The 25,642-nt window shown below is 32.2% G+C and overlaps 1 protein-coding gene and 1 long non-coding RNA gene across 2 annotated transcripts; both read right to left on the minus strand.

The window, feature by feature from the left end:
* Positions 1-240: 240 nt before the first annotated feature.
* Positions 241-21,887, minus strand: LOC124419362 (protein O-mannosyl-transferase 2-like). The gene is made up of 6 exons (XM_046948424.1): positions 21,666-21,887; positions 21,359-21,599; positions 8,659-8,807; positions 8,328-8,538; positions 1,459-1,605; positions 241-747 (listed from the first exon to the last, which is right to left on the minus strand). Exons 1-6 carry the CDS (start codon positions 21,870-21,872, stop codon positions 554-556), a joined length of 1,149 nt encoding a protein of 382 aa, XP_046804380.1. The 5' UTR covers positions 21,873-21,887; the 3' UTR covers positions 241-553.
* On the minus strand, positions 15,463-17,889 carry LOC124419368. Its single transcript, XR_006940518.1, has 3 exons — positions 17,122-17,889; positions 16,314-17,045; positions 15,463-16,254 (listed from the first exon to the last, which is right to left on the minus strand). It is a non-coding gene; the product is annotated as an uncharacterized LOC124419368 (long non-coding RNA).
* Positions 21,888-25,642: the final 3,755 nt, after the last annotated feature.

Genomic DNA, 25,642 nt, shown 5'->3' on the forward strand with positions numbered 1-25,642 from the left:
AATAGCTTTCCAGATAATCAAATTTAAATTTTAAGTTCTTAGATGAGGTGCCACATCTCCTATTGCTAGTCCACTTGATACTAAAATGAGGACTCTACCCGCTATATTTTTCAGAAGTGGCGTGGCAACTCTTGGGCACTCAAAATTTTGAAGTAATAAGTAGCCAGACATATAGGAAGATACTGTCTATAAAGTACAAATAAACAAACATACAATAAAAGACACATACATTTTTATATATATTATAATTAACTTTTTTTGCATTTTATTGTTTTATTTATTGCACATGTTATATTGAAAATTATACAATGAAACACATTTAGTGGAAAACACCAATTAGAAATGAACATATTTGTCCCGAAAATCTGCATTCAATTTTACTTCCATTTGTTGCATGTCTGCGGGTAACGACGAATATTTATAAAATATTTTCTTTCATTGTTCTTCCCATTTGCGTTTTTACTTATTTTAGGGTATTTTATTGTGTAGGACTGTCGGTTCGAAGGTGTGTCCTCTGTTGAAATAAAAGTTTGTTCGTAGAAGCGATTGCTAATTAAAATTCCCATGTTGATAACCATTTTAGGCCGTGCATTGTTGAGTTAGGTTCATTAGCTAAAGGTCCACTCATTCCATATGCAAGTGGCGAGAATAGCAGGAAACTATAAACCAGCACTGACATCAAACCACCCAGCAGTGAATGTTGTAGCCATCTTGGCAAGCGGCTAGTTATATAATGAAACATAACTCCTGCAAATGAAATGCATAATTAATTAAATAAAAAATAAATAAGTGAATAAAAGGTTAAATGAAAGTTGCGCTTTTTAACACACACATAAATTAAGTACTTCTATAACAGATTCAAATAAAGTCGAATAATTCTTATTTGAATGACAACCCTATATTATACGCCGTTCGATAAAAGTTTCTATTAATTAATGGTAAAACACTTTAACTAAAACAAATATTTCCCAATAATATTTACAGCTTAGAAAAACTAATATGAATCAATCACTATATATACAAATTTTTAAGTATTTATCTGCAACATCATTATGAAATATCGTGTGTTAACATCAACAGCTTTATATAAAAAACTAAATGTAGTTAAAATAAATTAAGAGCCTTCAAGTAAAATACACATTTTTTTCTTACAGATACAAATGTCGGAGTAATGTAAGAGGAAGTCAAACGATACCTTAAGACATGTTAAATTGAAATTTTAATATTTATATTATATATTATATTTTATATATTGTACATATTTTTACTTTTTTCTATTATGCCTTAAACGGATTTGTGTTATACGAAGAATGGTGTGATTAAGTAAGATGTTAAGGTGTTAAAATATATTATATTAAATGAATTTTGTATAATTGGCAATTTCCTCTTATGTGGGCATAATGCAATATTTACATTTTGAGGGTATTTAATGATGAAATTGTAAAGTATGAATATTACCTGATAACATCGAATTAAATATTAATGCAGGAAAGTAGTGATGAAAATACAAAACACGACCCATGGCCCAAAATGGCAAGTAGTGAATAATCCATCCAAAAAATAACCAAATTGCTGCTTTAAGCGTCATGGAATTAATCAATGATTCTAAAAAAGAAATACATGAGGTAATTGTTGGTGCAATTTTGCGTATTATTGTATAAGTTAAAAAACTTAAAATTAATAAAAATAATATCAGACATACTACGAATAAATGTTATATTAAATTATGGAACAAATTTCAATATATTAAAAATAATTTTTAAAATAGACCCGCATTTTTACTTACATGCATAAATTTCTATATAAAAAGTAGTCTTAAAAAACGTAAAATTAATAAAAACAAGTAGGAAAGTATAGTCGGGCATGGCCGACTATATGATACCCTACACCATGAGTATATTTTTACAATTTTTACTTTTATAAAATTTTTATTTTTTGTTAAGAAACTTTTATGTTGAATATTACCATAATTCCAAAATATTTAAGCCATTTATTGATAAAAAACTAAAATTTCTAAATGAGGCTTTATATAGGTCAAATATGGGCCGATCCTCAGTAAATTTGGGAAAAGGATAAATTTCTAAATAACAGTTAGTTTTGTTGAGTTTCATTGCGATACAAATGGTTACACGTCAATTTTAGACGTTTAAGTCATTTTTTGGAGGGGGTTTTGTATGGGGGCTAGGGTCAAATATAGGCCGATCCTTACGAAAATCTGCAGTATCATTTATACTTATATAAAACTTATTTGTGCCAATTTTTAGAGAGATAGCAGAATATTTGACGTAATTATAGCATAAAAAGTTCAAATCGGGAGGTACGGTTGTATGGGGGCTAGGTGAAATAATGGACCGATTTCAACCATTTTCAATAGGCTTCGTCCTTGTGCCAAAAAACATGCTTGGTCCAAATTTCATCAAATTATCTTGAAAATTGCGGCCTGTACCTTGCGCACAAGGTTTACATGGACTGCCAGCCAGACGGACGGACGGACATGTCTTAATCGACTCAAAAAATGATTCTGAATCGATCGGAATACTTTAAGGTGGGTATTGGACCAATATTTTTGTATGTTACAAACATCAGCACAAACGTATAATACCCTCCCCACTATAGTGGTGTAGGGTATAATAATATCAGACATGATGAGATTGTTCTAACTCTTACTGTGAAATGAAGTCTATACTTCTAAAATAATAATAGACAAGTAAGAAATTATAGTTGGGCAAGGGCAACCGTTACAAAAAGTAAAATGTGAATTAGTTTTCATAATAAAACCTTTAAGTTGTATTGTACCTTGCCTCAGATCAGTGATGCCAAGGGATTTTTTTCACATGTAGGAAAAAAGGGAAAGATTTCATAATTTTGTGAAATTGTAGGGATTTTTTTTTCAATTTCATAGTTATACCCTACACCACTATAGTGGGGAGGGTAATATGCGTTTGTGCTGAAGTTACATTAAAGTATACCAATTGGCTCAAAATCACTTTCTGATCCCGAATCGGGCCTTTAGGCTCACAATTACGTTAAATGTTTTATAATGTCAACAAAAATTAGTTTTATAGAATAGTAAATCACAATACTAATTTTTATACAGATCGGGCCTCATTTGACCCTAGCCCCCATACAAACTCCCCTTCAAAAAATGACTTGAAGGTCAAAATTAACTTATAATTACTAATAAAACGATCAAAATCTACATAAATGACTTTGAAGTAGACGAAAATTCATTTACCAAAATTTATAAGGATAGACCCATATTTACCCCTTCTCCCCTATAAGCCCTCTTGTAGAAAATACCTTTTTTGTCAATAATAAGTAAAAAAACCCCGCAATTTTAACATACTGACTGGTATCGGGTATCATATGGTCGCCAATGTCCGATTATAAATTCATACTTGTTTTTAGCAAATAAATTAATTTTTTCGCAATTATTACATAAATACATATTCAATTTCAATTTAGATGAGAAACATAATGACCTCAACTATCTGAATGTAGATTTTAAAAATCCCTTGGTTTGTTTAAAATTTGGTAAAATGTCATTTATCTCTGAAACAACTTTTTTCGATTAGGGTAGTATTGTATAGCGATATATTACGACTCCTTATGTCTATTGAAACTTTTTTTAAATATATTTTTTTTTTAATTTCGCATTTTTTGAAATAATTATATCAACATATTACAGTGCACTCGCGGTAACGTGAACACCGTCTAACGTGAACACCGCCTAACGTGAACAAGATGTTTTTTACATTGACTACTCTGTAACGTGAACAAACACAGAAAGCTCTATAACGTGAACAATTTTTTTCACAGTATATGTTTTCTAAGCATGTAGACAACATTAAAATACATTCATTAAATTCGAATTTTAAAATTTTGGGAATCCCCTTATATAAATGAGTGTATATCCCCTAAATTATTTTGTTTGTACGGCAAAGAAATTTGAAGTTAGCTTCTTATGAGAAGTGAATCAGTCGGCATGAGTGTAAAAAATTTAAATGTTTGCAATTAAAAGAAAAGGCAGACATTTTTAGATAGTTTTCAAAAAGGAACAAGTGTGACTAGTTTAGCAAAAAAGTATAATGTCGCTAAGTCAACAATATGCAGTATTAAAAAGGAAAAATTTTATTAAAATGGATTTTAATAAAATTTAAGTGTTATATTTTAATGATATAAATAATAATAAAAGAATATCACGCTCAAGCGTGTAAAATACAGATTTATAAATTAAAATGTGATATTTTTTCATTAAATTTGACAATCGCTAACGTGAACAATTTCGCTAACATGAACTCCCTTGGTTTTAATTAGTTCACGTTACCGCGAGTGCACTGTATAAAAATATTATTTTGGGGAAACCAATATATTTGCAAATGTTATTACATAAAATATTTTTTTTTACATCGAATGACATATCATGATACTTCAATGGTTCAGAATTGGAAGATTTGTATGATGTAAAATTTAAAGTAAAAAAATAAAATTTAAAAAATAAAATTTAAAACAAACTAAACAAATTTATATTATATTAAAATTTTTATTTTATTTTTATGTTTTTTTCTGGTATTTTATTTTAACCCTTTCACGCACCAAACTAAACCGCCGGACTTTTGGTGTTTATGACTTTACCACACACTATATTTCAAGTATTTGATCTCTTTTGATAACAAAATGTAAAAAGTGTTGTCGAAGAATATCGCAGGATATTATCTTTTTTAACATGTAGTGATATCAAATTATAAAAAAAATTTATTTTTTACATAGTTAGGAAATTTAAGCTTTTACAGAAGTTTAAAATATGGAATAATTATTTTATACTTTTATATATATTTCAAATTTATCGAAAACATAAATTTGAGTTGTTAGTTATATTAAGCAATATTATAGTTAGAAATTACTATCCAGTCTTAAATTTTTATTCTTAATTGTTTAACGATATTTGCTAAATTTTTAAATATTTAAAGAAAAAAATATTAAGACAAAAAGCCAGCTTTCAAAAAAAAATGCCAGTTGGAATTAAATCCCACTTTTTCCGAAAACCGATTCATAAGCCAGAGGTCCACACTACGCGTCTTCGTTTCAAAGCATTACGTGCTTTCCATACCTACTTCGCATTCTACGCTTCAAATTACACTCTTTGAGCGTAATATTTTTATTTTATTTTTAAAAAAAACTCGTTTTTCTACAGCTCTTATTTATTTTTTCATCATTAAACACATTAATTTATAAAAATTGAAAAAATGTCAACATTAGATGACACTTTTTTTAAAAACTTATATGAAGTTGATGATCGTAAAGATTTAAGAAGTTATACCAAATATTACTGTTTTACATACCAACCAATTCTTTTTGGGTCAGCTTTTTGAACCATAGCGAATTCTAACCATAAAATCATAATTATACATGATTTGAGTCTTTTAGATCACATTATATGCCTTATTTTTATATTTTTAATTTAAAATGCAAAATTTCATTGCGACCTGTAGTTTGTTTACAAGGTTTACAAGCCATAGGACAAATATCATTATGCGTTACAAACATTAGCATAAACCCAATATACTCTACCCACTTAAGTGTTGTAGGGTATAAAAATACTTTAACGCTAATTACTGACATACAAATTCGAGTGAAGCGATTATACAAGTTTTATACGAACTATAAAATGTGTTTAGGATCAGACAATAATTAACCCTATCCCATACAAGTATAGAGTCCTCATCAGAAATAACTTTATTACTGGTTTAAAAATACCAACATATAGATCATAGTCGACGTAAACAAGTTTTGAACAAAACATGTAGGAAATTATAGTTGGGCGATGCCGACCATATAATACCCTAAACCTTTTACAAAAATAAAATGTAATTTAGTTGCCATAATAAAGCATTTAAGTTAAATTGTACCTTGACTCAGATAAACGTACTTAAGCTGTTTATTGTTGAATAAAATTGTGTACATTTAAGTGAAATTTTGATGGGGGCTCTTCATAGAGGCTAGGGTCATATGAGGACTTATTATTATGGAATTCCTAAAGGTCATCAAGTTTAGTATAGAAATTGGTTTTGCAGCCTTTTTCAATAAATTTAAATTTCATTGAATTATGTTCAAAATTGCGACCTGTAGTTTGATTACAAGGTTTACAAGTCCTATTCAGGGGTTCAGTTGTATGGGGGCTAGGTGAAATAATAAACCGATGTTATCCATTTTCAATAGGCTTCGTCTCCTTCACAAAAGTGGTGTAGGCTATAAAAAAGAGGTCCTTAAAACCTATAGTCTTAGTAGCTAGTGTTCAATAATAAAATTAATAATAACAAGAGTTCTATATTCGGCTGTACCGAATCTTATATACCCTTCACCATGATGTGTTAAAAAACAGTCATTACGAATATTATTACAAAAAATCAAAAAATACCAATTTTATACGATCTAAATTAATCCGGGCTCTACATGCTTAACTTCATATTTCTATGTTCAATATTATACAAATTTTAAAAAGTACCTTTTGAAGAACGAAAAAATACCAAAAACTTCCCTTTTATGGGTTCCCACTTAATCCAGGCTCTACATAATGTTACTAGGTTCAATATTATAGAAAATTCAAAAAGTATCTTTTGTAGAACAAAAAAGTCTCTTTTTGTAAGTTTTTACCTAGTCAAGGCCCAAAATGCTAAACTTTATGCTTTTATATAGAAATTTCAAAAAGTACCTTTTGAAGAACGAAAAAGTACCAAAAGTCCCCTTTTATGTGTTCTGGGCTAATCCGGGCTCTACATACTTAATTTCATGTTTCTAGGTTCAATATTGTAGAAAATTCAAAAAGTACCTGTTGTAGAACGGAAAAGTACCAAAGAGTACCTTTTCGTAGGTTCTTACCTAGTCAAGGCTCTACATGCTAAATTTCATGTTACTATGTTCAATATTATAGAAAATTCAAAAAGTACCTTTTGTATAACGTAAAAGTACCAAAAAGTCCCCTTTTATGTGTTCTAGCCTAATCCTGACTCTACATACTTAATTTCATGTTTCTAAGTTCAGTACTATAGAAAATTCAAAAAGTACCTTTTGTAGAACAAAAACGTACTAAAAAGTCCCTTTTTATAGGTTCTTACCTAGTCAAGGTCCTACATGCTAAATTTCATGTTTCTAGGTTCAATATTATAGAAAATTCAAAAAGTACACTTTGTAGAACGAAAAAGTCAAGGCCATACATGCTAATTTTATGTTTCTAGGTTCAATATTATAAAAAATTCAAAAAGTGCCTTTTGTATAACGAAAAATACCAGAAAGTCCCTTTTTATAGGTTCTTACCTAGTCAAGGTCCTACATGCTAATTTCATGTTTCTAGGTTCAATATTAAAGAAATTTCAAAAAGTACCTTTTGTAGAACGAAAAAGTACCAAAAAGTCCCTTCTTACCTAGTCAAGGTCCTACATTCTAAATTTCACGTTTCTAGGTTCAATATTATAGAAAATTCAAAAAGTACCTTTTGTAGAACAAAAAAGTACCAAAAAGTCCCTTTTTGAAGGTTCTTACCTAGTCAACGCTCTACATGCTAAATTTCATGTTTCTAGGTTCAAAATTATAGAAAATTCAAAAAGTACCTTTTGTAGAACGAAAAAGTACCAAAAAGTCTCTTTTTGTAATTTCTTTTTATAGGTTCTTACCTAGTCAAGGTCCTACATTCTAAATTTCATGTTTCTAGGTTTAATACTATAGAAAATTCAAAAAAATACCTTATGTAGAACGAAAAAGTACCAAAAAATTCCCTTTTATAGGTTTTCATTAACCTCAGGCCTTTAATGTTTAATATCATGTTTTTATGATTATGTGTTTTGTTGTTGTAATTTACAGTTTTTGTCTGAGCATGAATAAAAAATCTAAATTTTTTATGAAATTTTCAGAAGTTGTCTCAGATTTTTGCTTATATCTCCGGTATTTATGGACCGATTTTAAATAGCGATCTTCTCGAAAGCATGTCTAATAGAATTATTGAAGATTCGAATCTCGCCCATATCTGGGGTCCTCTAAAAACTGATTTCAACAAACACTCAGACGGACAGACAGACATAGCTTAATCAACTCCTCTACCTATAAGGATCCAGAATATATATACTTTATGGGGCCGAAAAATTATATTATAGAAATTACAAACGGAATGACATACTTATATACATATACCATTCTCACGAAGGTGAAGGGTATAAATAATAGTAATAATAAGGTCCAACAAATTTATGTGCATAAATATACGAAAGAAAATTTCGTTCCAATTTTGACGAACAAGCAGCAAATTAAAATGATTTTATTTAACAGATACATACGTTTATTAGTCTTTAATTCGCATCCTCCATCAATATTCTTAGTTTTGATAGTAATACATTTTAAATATCGAATCCCATCTTCACGTCTCTGTTTAATGGCATTAAAAACAAACACTATTACAAACAATGTCAGGAATACTAGATTGCTCCACCAAATGATTGGATTTCCCAATAAATAAATTCGATATGAACTGCCAGAAAAGAATTGTCCCTATAAACAGAATAATAAGAAAAATTATAAAAAGCTATATTATATAAAACAATTATCTCTTTGAGAATGATATATCGTGAATTACGTGAGTTATTTAAATATAATAAAATTATTACTTACTCTATAATTAATAGGCCATTGCCAGGGACGACTTGTGATTTCGCCTTCTTTTGGTTTAAGTCCAGAGTTGCCTTGAAACATGACGGCATGAGATTCTATAAATCTTGATAAAAATCCAGGAGCATAAACACTGAAGCTTACGCTAGACACTGGAAATAAATTAACAATTATTAATATTGTATCATAAATATTTAAATTAACAAACGACTAATTGCCAAAATATATTGTCACCTAAAATACAAAACATTGAATCTTTAAAAAAAGCTTTTCTCAACCACTGTCTTTGTGAATCTTTAAAATTCGGCCAGTTTGGTATTGAAAATGAGCAAAATCGGTTCATATCGGGAAAAGTTATGAATCAATATAAAAAACTCTTTTTTACATTTTGTAATGTAATTTTCACTAAAACTGTGCAAAATCACCGCATTAAAAATTGGCGGAATCGGTTCACAATTCCATATATCTCCCATACAAATGTACATATACCCGCAAAATATGTTTATTGTTAATAATTTCCGTTAGAATGTCGACATCTTCAAAAAATTTTACAAATTAAAGTTTAAATCAATAGAATTCATACAAAGAAAACTATTTTACGATCGGTCCATATTTAGTCATAGCTCCAATACAAGGTCACCTCCCGAAAACCACTTAAAGGCCCATAACTCGTTACCTAATTAAAATACATATTTATACAAAATTTAGAATAAATGTCACTTTTGTATTCAGAAATGTTTCTGCTAAATTTTTTCTGATCGGTCAATAATTGGTAAAGGCCCACATGCAAGGTCTCCTCCAGAAAATCACTTAAACGTACATATGTTACTTTTATATACGCAAAGAAAACTATACAATTTTTTTCGATCGGTCCACAATTAGCCATAGCTCCCATACAAGGCCCCCCCTGAATCACTTCAACTCGCACATCATATTACTTAATTAAGATATTTTCACAAGGACGTACATAACTCATTACAAATCTCAGGTTTCGGGATTTTGAAATTTGCAATCCCGGGATCGTGGGATATTTCGGCATTTCAGAATTTTACGGGATTTCGGGATTACATAAATTTAATTATTTCGTATAAGAAAATTTTCAAATCATCATGTTTGTAAAGAAAATGTTTAAGTTTGTTGAAATATTGTTAACAAAAACTGTATTTAAATTAAAACAATTTAATTAATTATAATTTTTAATTAAAACTTTTAATTGAGTACCGCCTTATTAAACTCTATGAATTTAACATTAACATCTTTTCTTTAACACTATTATTTTTTGATATTTTACTTTTTATATAAATGCAAAATGTATTTTTTGGTATGTAAATGAATAACGGTCAATAAGTTGAAGTCACGTAGACAATCCATTAAAATTTGTATTTTTATTGTTTAAATATATAAACGACACATTCTTATAAGAAACAGAGACTGGTTAATTACAAAATTATTTCAAAGCGCATCTCTTCTTATTTTATAAAGTACTGAAATAGATGGAAAGTGTTTTATCTACATATATAAAAATGAATATGTGTTTGTATGTATGTTTGCTTGTTTGAACGCTATAGACTACTAAACGGCTGAACCGATTTGCTTGAAACTTTTACAGCGTATTCCTGTATGTCTGGAATAGTTATAAGCTACCTTTTTATTTTGAATTTTTAAGTAGGGGAAAAGCCACGCCCACATTAAGAAAATATAAAATTCGTATATTTGAGATAATATAACAGTTAGATTCCTCAAATTTTGTCGGAGCCATTTTAGTGTCAATATGATTATTTTAGGATAAAATATGGGAGGACTAGTGTAAGGGGGCGTGACACCTCCCATATTAATTAAATACAAAAATTCGTTTATCTTGAGATAATGTAACAGTTAGAGTCCTCAAATTTTGTCGGAGCCATTTTAGTGTCAATATGATTATTTTATGATAAAATGTGGGAGGACTAGCGTTAGGGGGCATGGTACCTCCTATATATATTAAATACAAAAATTCGTTTATCTTGGAAACTAATACAGATAGAATCATAAAATGTTGCCTGAATAATTTTGACATCTATGTAAACATTTTAAGTAATAAATTGGCGGACTACCCATTAGGGGAGCGGAACCTTCCATATTAATTTAATACAAAAAATAGTTTTTCTTGAGATAATATAACAGTTAGAGTCCTAAAATTTTGTCGCAGCCACTTTAGTGTCAATATGATTATTTAGGATTAAATGTGGAAGGACTAGCGTTAGGGGACGTGGCACCTCCCCCTGATCTAAGGGGGCTTGGAACGCCCATATGAATAAAATAGAAAAAATCGTATATCCGAGAAACTGATAGAGATAGAATCATTAAATTTCACTTGAATAATTTTGACATTCATCTGAACATATAAAGCAGTCACGAGCAAAACTGAAATTCTTGTGTGTATTAGTGTGTCTGTGTTTAGTAGAATGACCACTTGTTTGTTGCTTTGTTACGATCTCAGAGATCAAAATCAAATCAGTTGCTGTTCAGCTTTTGTAGAAGCAAGATCACGTTGCGGATTTTTTTATGCTTATGATTTTTTCTCTTTTATTACACCTAGCAAAATGTTTGATATAAATTGGGAAAATGATTTCTTTTTTATAGAAAATATGGACAGTGAGGCACAATGCGTCGTATGTTATAAAATTATATGTAGAAAAGCTTTATTTTTTTTTTTTTTTTGAAAAGGCATTATGAAACTTGCATTGGACCCTTAAATGACCTTAGGGGACATGACAGAAAAGTAAAGTTGTTGCAACTAAAAGCAGAGTTTTTCTTAAAATTTTTAATTAATGAAACAACAGCAAATAATTGCAACAATCTTCCTTTAAATAGCCAAAAAAAATCATTGCCTCATAAAAAGGCATCTTATGTAGTTGCTTTATCGTTAGCAAAACAATGTCGCCCATTTGAGGATGGCATTTTTTTCTTAAATTTAACTACAGATATTTTGAGTTGTTTTGGAGAAAAATGCCATGAAACTATGAAACTCTGCCAGGATATACCATTATCTCGTCGTACTATAACAAGAAGAACGGAAGATATAAGCAAATTTATTAAAATGTCAGCAAAAGAAAGATTAATTAATTGCAAATATTTTTCGATTTCTCTAGATGAGAGTACGGATATCAATAATATTTGCCAGTTAATTATTTGTATTAAAACAGTTAATGCAAATTTAGAGTGCTTCGATGAAATGTTTGAAGTGGTTTCACTTCATGGTCATGTAACAGGACAAGTTCTGTATGATGCATTAGATGTTAATGTTTTTGCATTTGCTGACAAAAATAAATTAGCCTCAATATGTTCGGATGGAGCAAAGGTAATGAGAGGCAAAAATAAAGGACTTTTGGGCATTTTAAACAAAAATGGAATAAATTGCCCAGCATTCCATTGTGTCATACACCAACAAGCTCTTTTCTCCAAAGAGTTGGGTATGAAAAATACAATGGATGTTGTTGTAAAAAATAATAAATAAATAAAAGGGGGCACAATTCTCTGACACACAGAAAATTTAAAGATTTTCTAGAAAACCTTAATTCGGATTATGGAGATTTACTTTTATATACCGAAGTCCGTTGGCTAAGTCGAGGCAAAAGTTTGAAAAGACTTAAAATTTATAAAAAAAAAAAACAATAGAAATACATGATAATCCCCTTAGATGTGAAATAGAAGAGCAAGATGCTTTTCTTCACGAAGAATTGCATAAAATGCGTAATGATTTTGAAGTTCCTATGGAATCTGGGGAAAATTTTGGAAAAAGATAGATGATACAAAATATTTCAATTTAAAAAAACGAAATATATAAGCTATATTCCATGTTTGGCACCACATATAACTGTGAGGTGGCATTCTCAAGTATAAAACTGATTTTAAGTAAATTGCGGAATAGGTTAACCGATCAACACATTGGTGACTTATTGCGTATTAAGGAATATAAAGGAAACATTGATTTGGATAGATTAGTTGAACTTTAAATTAAGTTCAGTTAATATCTCGGTAATATCCCTTAAAAGTTCGAAATCGAATAGAAAGTCGTGATTTTCTTAATGATATTTCAGTAGTTTTATTTAATACTACTTTTTAAAAATACTACTACTTTTCTTAAATGAAAAACTCTTTCCCTTTATTCCATTTTTGTTTAAAATGCCCAAAAGTTCATGAGTTTTTCTCGTCGTAAAAAGTATTTGCAATAGAAAACAAATTTCAAAACTTTTCTCAGTGTACCACCATTTTGTTATAACGTGCAGTCATCTCTCTGCTGCTTAACGCACACAAATATACACATGGTGGTATGTGTTTGCCCATGACTGATATAGAGCATTGGCGGCCAAACATGCCCTTGCGGGCAATGTGTTATTCTCACTTATACACACGCAATACAAATATTCTCAGCAACAAAACAAACAATACACAAAACTTAAACAATTTAATTTAGTTACTCTCTTTATGAAATGATAATCAGAGAATATATTCAAAAGCTATTACAAATTAATGTATGAATACTTCTTATAAAAAGATCTATTAGACATACATATGTATATTTATTTATTTTTATTTGTTCAAGAAATTAATCGCTTAAATTGTAACGATTAAACGATCGACTGTTAATCATTTGAGTACCTTTTAGATACATTTAATACTTACGCAGACTATATACATATATCAATACCTACATATGTACATTCATCAAAACATTTTTACATCAAAATGTGCTTCAATACATACTTTCATCAACAGATACATACAACAATACATACATTGCTTCTGTTATTCATTTATAATAATAATAATAATATAAATAACACAAATATGTACAAACATAAAATTTTTTTTAGTGCAAAGTACACATATTTTCGTTTATGTTCTCTTTTATATTTCGTACTACAACATATGCGTTTTAAACATTCTCTTTCTGGCCACCGCGGATTTAGAGTATAACGAGCGAACTTTTAATGAGGACTATGAATAAAATACAAAATATTGTTTATCTAGGAAAATAAAGAACTAGATTCATGAAATTTTGCTTATATTACTTTAATATTCATTTAATAATTTTGAGGATAAAGGGCGGACTTTAATCTGGTGAGCGTGAAGCCCCACATGAATTAAATAGAAAAAAATAGTTATCTAAGAAACTATTAGAGATAGAATCTTCAAATTTTATATGGATAAGTTTGACATTCATGTGAAAATTTAGAAAATAACGGGCGGGATTTAGTGAGGGGCTTGGCACCACATATAAATTAAATACAAAATTTCGTATATCTTGAAAACTGTTAGATAATTAAAATTTTTCAAAGATAGATAGAAATTGGCGAACTTGCAATAATTAGCTTGGCATCTCTCATATGTAACACATGAAAACTATGTAGCGAAGCACACCGAGTATTAGCTAGTTAAATAATAAAAGAAGTTGGAAATAAAATGTAAAATATTATCTGAGTCAAATGAAACATCAACAGCACAATTACATGGAGTTCGGGACCAGCTTTGACGTCAGTCACAAATTTAGACAGTCTATTCCAAAACAGCTGCCAACCTTCAACGGAGATCCAGAGTATTGGCCATTGTTCATTAGTAGCTTTGAAAACAGTACGTCCTTGGCAGGTTACACAGATGCTGAAAATTTGATAAGGCTGGAATCAGCTCTCAAAGGTAAGGCTTGCGATATGCTGATAAAAAACAAGCTGCTAGTGCCACCAATGGTGCCTGAAATCATTCGGACACTACGCATGTGTTTTGGAGGACCTGAACACATTCTGGAGCGCGTTATTTCGAAAGCCAAGAACATGCCACCGATTAAAGAAAAAATGCACACCCTAATTGAATATGCGATGTGTGTACATAATATATGCGCAACGATGGAATTTTGCCAGATGCAATCCCACCTCAACAACCCTTTACTAGTAAAAGAGCTAGTCGTCAAACTTCCATACAACCATACATTGACCTGGGCGATGTGTTACAAAGATGATCGTGTTCCTATTATAAAATCAGTTAGTGATTGGTTGTATTATATGGCGGAAGTCGATAGCAATGTTACTCCGTTGTTTGTAAAAAATTGTGCTTCAGTGAATACTTATAATCGTGATGAGGAGAGTAAAGAGTCCAGTGGTAATGAAATTAACAAAATCGTGGTAAGTACCACATGTATTGTATGTAATGACGGTAGCCACAAAGTAGTTCAATGTGACGTTTAAAAGCATGTCGTTAAATCGTAAGTGGGAATGTGTAAAAGCTAAAAGCTTATGTCGACAATGCTTGGGAAAACATAGACACAAATGCGATATAAACAAAGAATGTGGGAAGCTGGATGTAAATATAAGCACAACAATAAACAATTTAATTTGAACGCAGTTTACACTGTAAATAATTTGGGGCTTTCGCCACAAACTATCGACGCCGATGAAATTTCAAGAAGATACCCATATCTGTCGAAGCTACCAATACAATCGTATAGCAATGCTATGCCAGCAATACTGATTGGTGCCGATAACTGGAAATTATCCATCCAGAAATACAAGCCGAAACGGCTCAAATCGTCGGCGGCGGGCCGCCGGTAATATTTTTCAAACCGCGCTTATAAGGTCAATTTCTGAAGAAAAGTTCAAATTGAGCCGACAATTTAGCCGCCGCCGATATTTTCTATAATAAGCCGCCGCTGATCATTTTACATCGGCTTGTATCTCTGTAGCCGTCCACACGCAGAGAAAAAACATGGTTGTGGTAACCATGTTCTAAGAGCAACATATTATGGTTAAAATTATGATTGTAGTCTATATATATTATGGTTATTGTAACAATTTTAAAATATCATATTATGGTTAAAATCAGCTAAAACATTTTATCATAAAAAACTCACCCCGAAAGAACTAGAAGTGCATCATAAAAAGACCTGGTATTTGCCGATATTTGTTGTTTCAAACCCAAGCAAACAAAATAAAGTCAGGCTTATTTGGGACGCCGCGGCGAAATCTAGCGGTACATTACTTAATGATTATCTTCTGACTGGCACAGATTTTTTAAACCCACTAGTAAGCGTTCTTTTTAACTTTCGTGTTGGAAAAACCTCCATATGTGGAGATATCTCAAAGATATTTCATGAATGTTAGAGAAATCGATATGCAAGCTCAAGGTTTTTTGTGGTATGACAAGGGAGATACACTGCACCAACCAAGCAGTTATGTAATGAGAGAATTAACTTTTGGAATCAGCTGCGCACCTGATGTTGACATTATGTTGACGACTTTATCGACAGCGAATTGGCGATTCACGTGAGAGAAATTCATGAAGCCGGCGGTTTCAAGATGCACAATTGGACATCTAAGTCAGAAGTTGTCTTAAAGGAATTACATGGAAGCGCACCATCTGGGCAATCGATGAAAGACTGGGGCTCAACCACTAAAATATTAGGTTTGTATTGGGACCCAAATAATGATGATTAGATATAATTGCAGATTTGCAAGATTACACCGTGATATACTAAATCAGTCATTGACACCGACCAAGCGCGAAACTCTACAAGTCCTGATGTCCATATTTGATCCTCTTGGATTTGTGTCCTGCTACACAATAGGCCTAAAAATACTTATTCAAGAAATATGGCGGACTGGTATAGCATGGGATGAGGAACTTACGACACTTTAGACAAATGCTGGTGCAGTTGAAAGTCCACAATTCAACAAATAACGTTCATAAGAATACCTCGATGCTACTCCCCAGCAGACGAAGTCCAACTGAATACTTTCGTAGATGCCAGCGAAAACGCTTATGCTGCCATATGTTATCTGCGCATCACGAAAAACAATGTTACAACTGTCTCTCTAGTTGCAGTCAAGAGCCACTTTGCACCACTTAAACCACTCTCAATTCCAAAGCTCAAGCTGCAAGCTGCTCTACTTGGCACGAGACTTGCAAAAACTGTACAAGAAGTAAGGCGAATAAATGCTACTCTCATTTTTTGTGGAGCGATGCAAAAAAAGGTTTTGAGGTGGTTACAAATAGACCCAAAAAAGTTTCAGCAATTTGTGATGCATCGTGTAGGCGAGATTCTTAAGAACATAAACGTCAACCAGTGGAGATGGGTTCCATCAAAACAAAATCCCGCCGACCTTGCCATCAAGGTACCAACTCCGTCAAATACACAAATGTGGTTTGATGGTCCCAAATTTTTACACCCCGATGTTAATGAATGGCCACAATGCGATGACTTGGGAATGGTAAATGAAACAGAAATGAAACGCAGCACATTAGTAATTGAAACTCAAAATTGAATACTTTTCTAATTGAAGTCGATTGTGCCGTGATCGAAAAGACAAAAGCATTTTTAATGAGATATGCGCAGATTGACGAATACAGTAACAAAATAACTGTTCTGATACGTAATAAATTTATTGGAAAAATAAGTAAGTTTATCTCCCTTACTGTGTACCTAGAAAAACTCACGTTTGTTTTAATTGAATGTGGTGACAATGAAGCCATTACACCCAACCACTTATTGCATGGCTCATCAAATGGCTATAAACCAATTGCAGATGGAAACATGGATCTTCGACAACGATGGTATAAGACTCAAGAGTTTGCTGATCAATTCTGGCGTAGGTGGCAAAAGAGTATGTGCCCATAATCTCTCGAAGAAGTAAATGGGTTATAAAATAATCACCTATAAAAGTAGGCGATGTAGTCATTATTGTGGATCTAGTACTGCCGAGGAATTGCTGGCCCAAAGGCGCAGTAGTGGACGTTGCGATTGCGAAAGATGGCCAAGTTAGAAGAGCGACAGTGAAATCTGAAAAAAAAAACATTCAATAACGACCAGTGGCAAAGTTAGCAGTATTGGATGTTGGCGGCCCTTCGAATAGTAAACTCGACTCACCTGACTGGTTTACGGGGGAGGGAACTGTTGCCGCTAATCCTAATTGATTAACATCATTTATTTAACATTATTATTTTTTGCTATTTTATTTTTTATAAAAATGCGCTTATGTAGATTCACACATATAAAATGTATTTTTTTGGTATGTAAAGGATTAACGGTCAATAAGTTGAAGTCACGTAGTCAATCTATTAAAATATGTCTTTTTATTGTATAAATATATAAACGACACATTCTTATAAGAAACAGAGACCGGTTCATTACAAAATTATTTCAAAGCGCATCTCTTATTATTTTATAAATTAATAAAAACAAACTGAATTAATTACTTAAATAAATGGAAAGTGTTTTATTAAATAATAGAAGAAGTTAGGCGCTGTTAAAAATTTGTAATTATTTGCAGTGACAACATACATCGTAAATAAAAACAAGCAAGAAATTATAGTCGGGAAAGGCCGACCATATAATACCCTACACCTGTTACAAAAAGTAAAATATGAATTGGTTTTCATAATAAAATATTTGATTTAAATTATACCTAGCCTCAGATATACATACTGAAGCCATTTATTGATGAATAGAATTGTGGACATTAAAGTCAAATTTTGAAGGGGGCTTTTTATAGGGCCAATGGTCAAATGAAGCCCTATAATTACAAAATTCATCAGGGTGATAAAGGCTAGTATGGAACTTGGTTTTGCAGCTTTTTGTCGAGATACGAGTATATTAAACATGATTATGAACGGGTTCAGTCGTATGATGGCTAGGTGAAATAAAGGACGAATGTTAACCATTTTCTTTCATCTCTGAAACCATAAATAGTCATGTGTGTAAATAATACCTACCACCATAAATAATACCTACCATCAAAATATTGTTATGTATTGATACTAATATTTTCGGAGGAGATCATCTGGTCTCATATTTTGTGCAAATTTGCAGCTCAAATAGAATGTGTCTTCTAACTCGCGTTATCAACTTACCCGGGATTTATTTTGAAAAAAAACGGGTTTTGGGATATCCTTATCCAAATAAATACCGGAATTTTCGGGATCGGGATTGGCATCCCTATTACGTAATTAATATATTTATACTAAATTACTTTTGTGAACAAAAATGTTGCTGTAGAATGTTCTCTTTAGAAAAATACAGTGATCGTCAAAAAGGACAAATAGTAACATTTACAAGAAATATTTTTACTTAAAAAATAATTTGTAATTTTTTTATATTATTTTTATAAACAAAAAAGATACAGTTAATTCGTTTAACGATCATCGATAATTGTTCTTAACTTAAATAATACAAAGATCACTTTCGGAAATAACGTAAACGCATTTTACTCTTTACTACGGAGCAAAAACTTTCATTACCTAGTAAGCTAGAAAGTAATATTGGAAACACTTGGAAACAAATTATGCTTGGGGTGAATAAATAATTATTTTGTTCGACGAGGTTCAATTAATATGTACCTACCTTAAACAAATTAATAAATGGTTACTAATTTAATTGTCAAAACTTTGCGAAATAACTAGTTACATATAGACATTTTGGTCCTATACCCTCCTTTATCATTTTATTAGTCGATTTAGCTATGTCCGTTCGCCTGTGATGGTAACCTTAATGTCCACAATTCTATTCATCAATAAATTGCTTAAGTATGTATATCTGAGGCAAGGAATAATTCAAATTAAATGTTTTATTATGAATACCAATTTACATTTTTTGTAACAGGTATGTTAGTTAAATTTCAACAAATTAAAACATTTCCTTTACAAACATGATGATTAAAAGATTTTCATATATAAAATAATTGAATTCTTTAATCCCGGGATCCCGAAATATCTCGGGATTACAATTTTATAAATCCCGAATCCCGGGATTTGTAAAAGTCAATGCCGATTGGCACCCCTAATATAAACCTAGAAATATGTTATGTGATAGCTAGTTATTTTGGGCCGACTTTGTATGTAGAAAGAAAAAATTCCGTTCCTACTTTCACGAACAATTTTGCATTGGTAACGTATTCAAACTATTTAAATCTTGCGATTTTTCTATTAGAAGACATAAGAAGTCTTATCTTCATAAATATTTGATTAACAATTGCAAAAGTATTAATATAAAATTAGCTGATGGATGGTATTTCGGCACAGCCGAATATACATATCACTCTAACTTGTTATTGCGTACAAATGTCAAGAATGATGGTATCGAATTGCCCATATGTTTTGTTAATATACCCTACACCACTATAGTATTATGCACTTGGGATGATGTTAGTACCTCCCAAAAATATTGGTTCTATACACACCTTAAATAATACCAATCGGTTTTATTAAAGTGAAAATGACACTGCGGATTTTTGTAACTCACCTTTACAAAATGACTTGATGGTCATAATTCATTTATAAGCACTAATAACACGATTAAATTCTACATAAAATATTTTGATATAAACGAAAATTGCTCTACAAAATTTTCATAGGATTGGTGCATATCCGTTGGCCTCTTGTAGAAAATCTCTTTTTTGTCAATAATAAGTAAAAATATTTCGAAATCAAGGTAAAACACAAATTAAATGCTTTATTATTTTAAACAGAAATTATCAACATTTTTAACATACTAACTGGAATAGGGTATTATATGGTCGGTCATGCTTGACCATATAATTGTTTTATTATATTTTTGTCATAGCCAGGAACGCGAAGCAATTTATTAATGAAATACAGGGGCCGAAATGCCTCTCTCATGATCAAATTACTTCGAAAAGAAGATTTGGCACAGGCGAATATAACACTCTAACATGTTTTTTAAAATTATATGCTATGCTGAACGTAATTCAGTATGAATTTACCTTATGAATTACGAACGAATGACTGTCATCGCAAAATCAGCTGTTCGTTTTCATTGGTTGGATACAAATAAAAAATAAAATTTCAAAAAAATGCAAACAAATAGAATATATATAACTTAATTTGTTAAAATAATGTAACAAACGTATTTTTTATCTAAGTAATTCAAAAAATCGAAAAATAATGAATAAAAAACAGCATGGCGATGAACTGTCAAAACGAATTAATTACTCTTGGAGCGAATAACTAAACAGGTTTAAATAATAAGTATATACCTTAAACTAATTAATAATTAGTTACTTTTTTGGTACAAATAAACCTACAAATATGTTAGTGATAGCTTGCTATTTTGAGTCGACTTTGTTTTGTTATTTTGAGCCGACTGGTGTTTGAACCCAGGCATTCAGTTGTTTTCAATGTTTCTCAATCTCCATTAACTCCATTAACATGTTGCTTTTTGTAATTTTGAGAACGGTTTTTTGCAGAAAAATATAAGTGAATATCATTTTGAAAAAAATAAACAGTATGCAGCAGTTGCAGCTCGAACCCCCTGTTTGTTAAATGAACGCCCTAGACGATTGGGCTACAACAAATCCAAATTGCTTTTTTCATTATTTCATTTAGCTAAATGAAATAATGTGGTTCATAATGAACATCCATTACCAAGAAATGTATAAAAAAACTTCTGACCATTACAAAATATTTCATATATTTTGCCCAAAATGTCTTTAAGTGCTTTTAAGATACATAATTAATAAAATCTATAGTATAAGCACAAAAATACGATAATTTTTAAACCTATTTTGGTAAAAACGAAGTAATAAAAAATTTGAAATATGTTTTAGTTATCGTTTGAGCGGTGGTTTTTGCGTGAGAATTGTCAATATATCTCAAAGTTAAAAAATAAACAGACATTGTGAAATAGGGGCAAATGTTATTATAAAAATGTTTAACTTACAGTTCTTATGTTTGTTGTCTTCAATATTCCAATTGGAATTTTTATCTCGAATATTTAGATTACATGAAACTTCTTGTTGTTCGAAACCCCATTTGGGCAGTTGTTTTCCACTTGATGTCAAACTACAGCTTTGTAAATAGTGGATCAATTTAAACTTTGTTGTTACAGTTTTTACAGTATCATTACTTTTACCCCCAACAATTACCAGTTTCCAAATGTCATTAGCATCTCCAATACCTTGCTATATTTATTAGAATATTGTTATAATAACAATAAAAATAGTACAATCAAAATATGAAAAACTTACTTCACCGTAACCAGTTACTTGTAAATGTTTTTTAGTCATCGGCGCTGGCTCATTATGAGAATGAAGATTTCGATGAGTAGGCACATGTTCCAAACGAATTAGGTCTCCATGTTTCACTATTTGAGTACTGTCGAAGGCTTCTTTGTTATATGGTTTTATTAGCCACTTGTTGTTGTCGTCTTTATGTGTGTAAGTTGTAATCTTCATGAAAATGTAAAAAAAATTATTAACAAAAACATATTCACAAATTTTGCAAATATAGTGGATTTGGAGAGAACTAGTAGAAATCATGTAGCTTTGCCATATATTTTTGATAAATCCAAATCTATTTAATCTACTAGATTTGATTGAAAACATGTCGAAATGTATTTTTTCGAACAATATTCGTTTATATTCGTGTTCAGAATAAGTAAATATAACTATAGGCATTTAATAAACAAATTTAATGTTATATTAAAATAAAATGAAGGGATCTGTTCCAAAATTCGAATAGCAAAAACGAGTTAGATCAGTGGAAACACCTTAAAGAGGTTTACGCAAATATAATGGATTTCAAGCCAGTGGAAACTTATGTAACGACAATCAGCATCCGCTGGTTGCCAGCTAAGGTGAGAGGCGGCCTTTACCTGAACGTTTCTATGAGGTTTTGCGTTGGTTTTGTAGGCCACCAAGTAAAAAAAAAATATTACAATGAAAAGAAGATGAATAAGAACAAATGGACCCTCTTTAGATGACGAACCCCGCAAACAAATTAAGGGTCATGATTTAAGAATATGCACTTGGAATGTCCTATCCCTTTACAGACTAGGCGCAAAAATTCAACTGACAAATGTCCTCGAGAAGTATAAGGCCGACATTACAGCAATCCAGGAGATACGATGGTTAGGACAAGGATGTTGCGAAACTGCGAACCACCACATTTATTACAGCTGCAGTGCGGAAAAGCACGAATTTGGTTGCGGTTTCGTTGTTAGTAAACGACTACGGGATACTGTCATCGATTTTACACCCGTGGATGAACGACTGGCCACAATTCGCATCAGATCCAAATTCTTTAACATTAGCCTTATCTGTGCCCACGCACCAACCGAGGAAAAAGACGAAGGAGTCAAGGACCGCTTCTACGAGCGTCTCGATGATTTATACGATCGATGCCCAAAGCACGATGTTAAAATTGTCCTTGGTGACTTCAATGCTAAAATTGGCAAGGAGAACGTCTTCGGCCCTACAATTGGAAAATTTAGCCTCCATGACGAGACTTCCGAAAATGGTATGAGGCTAATTGACTTTGCCGCCGCTCGGAATTTGCCGCACTGGATTTAAACATCTCGATATTCATAAGGATACCTGGCGCGCACCGGAAAACAGGGCAGGATCGTGAGGAACCAGATAGATCACGTTATAATTGATGGAAGACACTCATCTAGTGTATTAGACGTTCGAACGCGAACATTGATTCGGATCACTATCTGGTTGCAGCGAAAGTGCGGACGCGACTCAGCAGGTCCAAAATTGTCCGTCCAGATACAAGAAGGAGACTAAATATAGAAAGGCTACAATCACAACAGGTAGCCCACGTGTACTCTAGCCGACTCACTGAACTGCTCCAAGGGAATCCTTAATTCCCTACGGTGGACGGGCAATGGTCACATCTGTCCAGTTCTATCCGGACCGCTGCCGAAGAGGTGTTTGGGTATGAGCGTCCTAGGAGGAACCACTGGTATGACCAGGAGTGTCGCGACGCTACTGCGGATAAAAATGCCGCATACCGGGCAACCCTGCAGCAGGGTATTACACAGGACGAGCTGAACACTGCCACTCAAAGATATAGGGAGAAGAGGAAGTTTGAGCGCAGTCTGTTCAGACGGAAGAAACGAGAACTAGAGAGACGGGAATGTGAGGAGATCGAGGGTCACAACGACAGGAATGAGGCCAGAAAATTCTTTAAGAAGATAAAGAGCCAGACTGAGGGCTTTAAATGCGGAGCCTCCTCCTGCAGGGATGGTAGTGAAAACTTAGTGACGGACGCACAGGCCTCACTTAGTTTATGGAAGGATCACTTTTCCAAACTCTTAACAGGCGACGCAAACCATTTATCATACGAGGATTTTAATGCCCGAATCAATGTTGACGGCATCGACATACCGCCACCTGACTATATGGAAGTAAGAATGGCCATATCCCGGCTGAAGAACAATAAATCCGCGGGTGCCGACGGCTTGCCCGCAGGTGGCGAAGAGCTGGTACGATGTATTCACCAACTATTATGCAGAATATGGTGTGAGGAGAACATGCCTGATGAGTGGAACCTCAGCGTTTTGTGCCCTATCCACAAAAAAGGTGACCCTACAGTTTGCACTAACTATCGAGGGATAAGTCTCCTCTCAATTGCCTATAAAATACTATCTGGTGTAATTTGTGATCGACTCAAGCCATATACCAACATCTAATAGGCAAGTATCAGTGCGGATTTAGACCTGGTAAGTCCACTATAGACCAGATATTTACGTTACGCCAACTCCTGGAGAAGACAATGGAAAGGCAAATCGACACCCACCACGTATTTGTCGACTATAAGGCTGCATTTGATACCCCGATAAGGGAAAAATTCTATGTCGCTATGTCCGAACTTGGCATTCCCACAAAGATCGTCCGGCTTTGCAGTATGACTCTAAGGAACACTAAAAGTGCTGTGAAGGTAGGAGCAGACCTCTCAGAATCATTTCATACTGATCGAGGTTTTAGACAGGCGATACCCTATCGTGTGATTTCTTCAATCTGTTAATGGGAGAAAATCTTGCAGGAGACGAAGATTAGGACCACTGATATTATATACGATAAAAGTGTTATGCTACTCGCCTATGCTGACGATATTGACATCATTGGTCGCAACACGCGGGCAGTAAGTGGTGCCTTTAACAAATTGGAGAAGCAGTCGATGATCATGGGTCTAAAGGTCAACGAGGACAAAACAAAATACCTAATTGCGAGCTCCAAAACATCACAGCGTCTCGAACAGCGCATGCACATGGGATACTATAAATTTGAAGTTGTAAAAGACTTCATTTATCTAGGAGCGGCAGTTAATAGTGACAATGATGTCAGTCTGGAAATCAAACGTAGGATAACATTGGCGAATAGGTGTTACTTTGGACTTGCAAACAACTGAGAATCAAAGTCCTTTCCCGACATACTAAAGTAACACTCTACAAAACGCTTATCCTACCCGTACTTATGTACGGGTCACGTTTTCGCGTAGCCCTCATATAAGGCCCCCTTCAGAAATTCTCTATTGGTTTAGGGTTGTCAGTTATTCGTGTTTAAAATTATTCGAAAAAAAATTACAATATTTATTTTATTTGAGTAAATTTTAAAAATTATTTGATTATTTGAACGAATAAAAGTTTTTATTCGAATAATTACAAAAAAAAATAAATAAAACTTGCCAAAATATGAGGATCTCACCAGAAAATGACTTTATCGTTAATGACTCGCTTAGAAATACCAATATAGAAGCTAAATTCTACATAAGCAGGTCTTTTATGCAAATAATGCACTGTGCTACCTTTTAAACAACTTGGTTATAAGTTGCGTATATTGCACACACATGTCACAATTTTGAAAACAACCTCTTAGTACAACTTTATTTTGTAATACAAATTTTTAATGGATGTGGGAGAGTGGCATATAAATGCAATTTAATTGTAACATTTTTCTTATCTTTTATAATAAATACTAATTTTAATAGTTTTAACAAGTAAAAACACGCATTTCAGCTTAATTTTGAATTTTTTATTGTTTTTTATGCACACACGGTACTTGCTCTGGGGTCACCAAAAACTGAAGAGTAAAACATAATGTTACACGACAAGCATTTTTATGTTACGACCCATTTATAACTTGCAAAATTATTAAAATATTTTGATCTTTCGTATAACCAACTCACAAATTCTTAAATCAATCCTATACATTTTACA

The sequence above is a fragment of the Lucilia cuprina genome, chromosome 4 (assembly GCF_022045245.1).
Source record: "Lucilia cuprina isolate Lc7/37 chromosome 4, ASM2204524v1, whole genome shotgun sequence".
Classification (NCBI taxonomy): domain Eukaryota; kingdom Metazoa; phylum Arthropoda; class Insecta; order Diptera; family Calliphoridae; genus Lucilia; species Lucilia cuprina.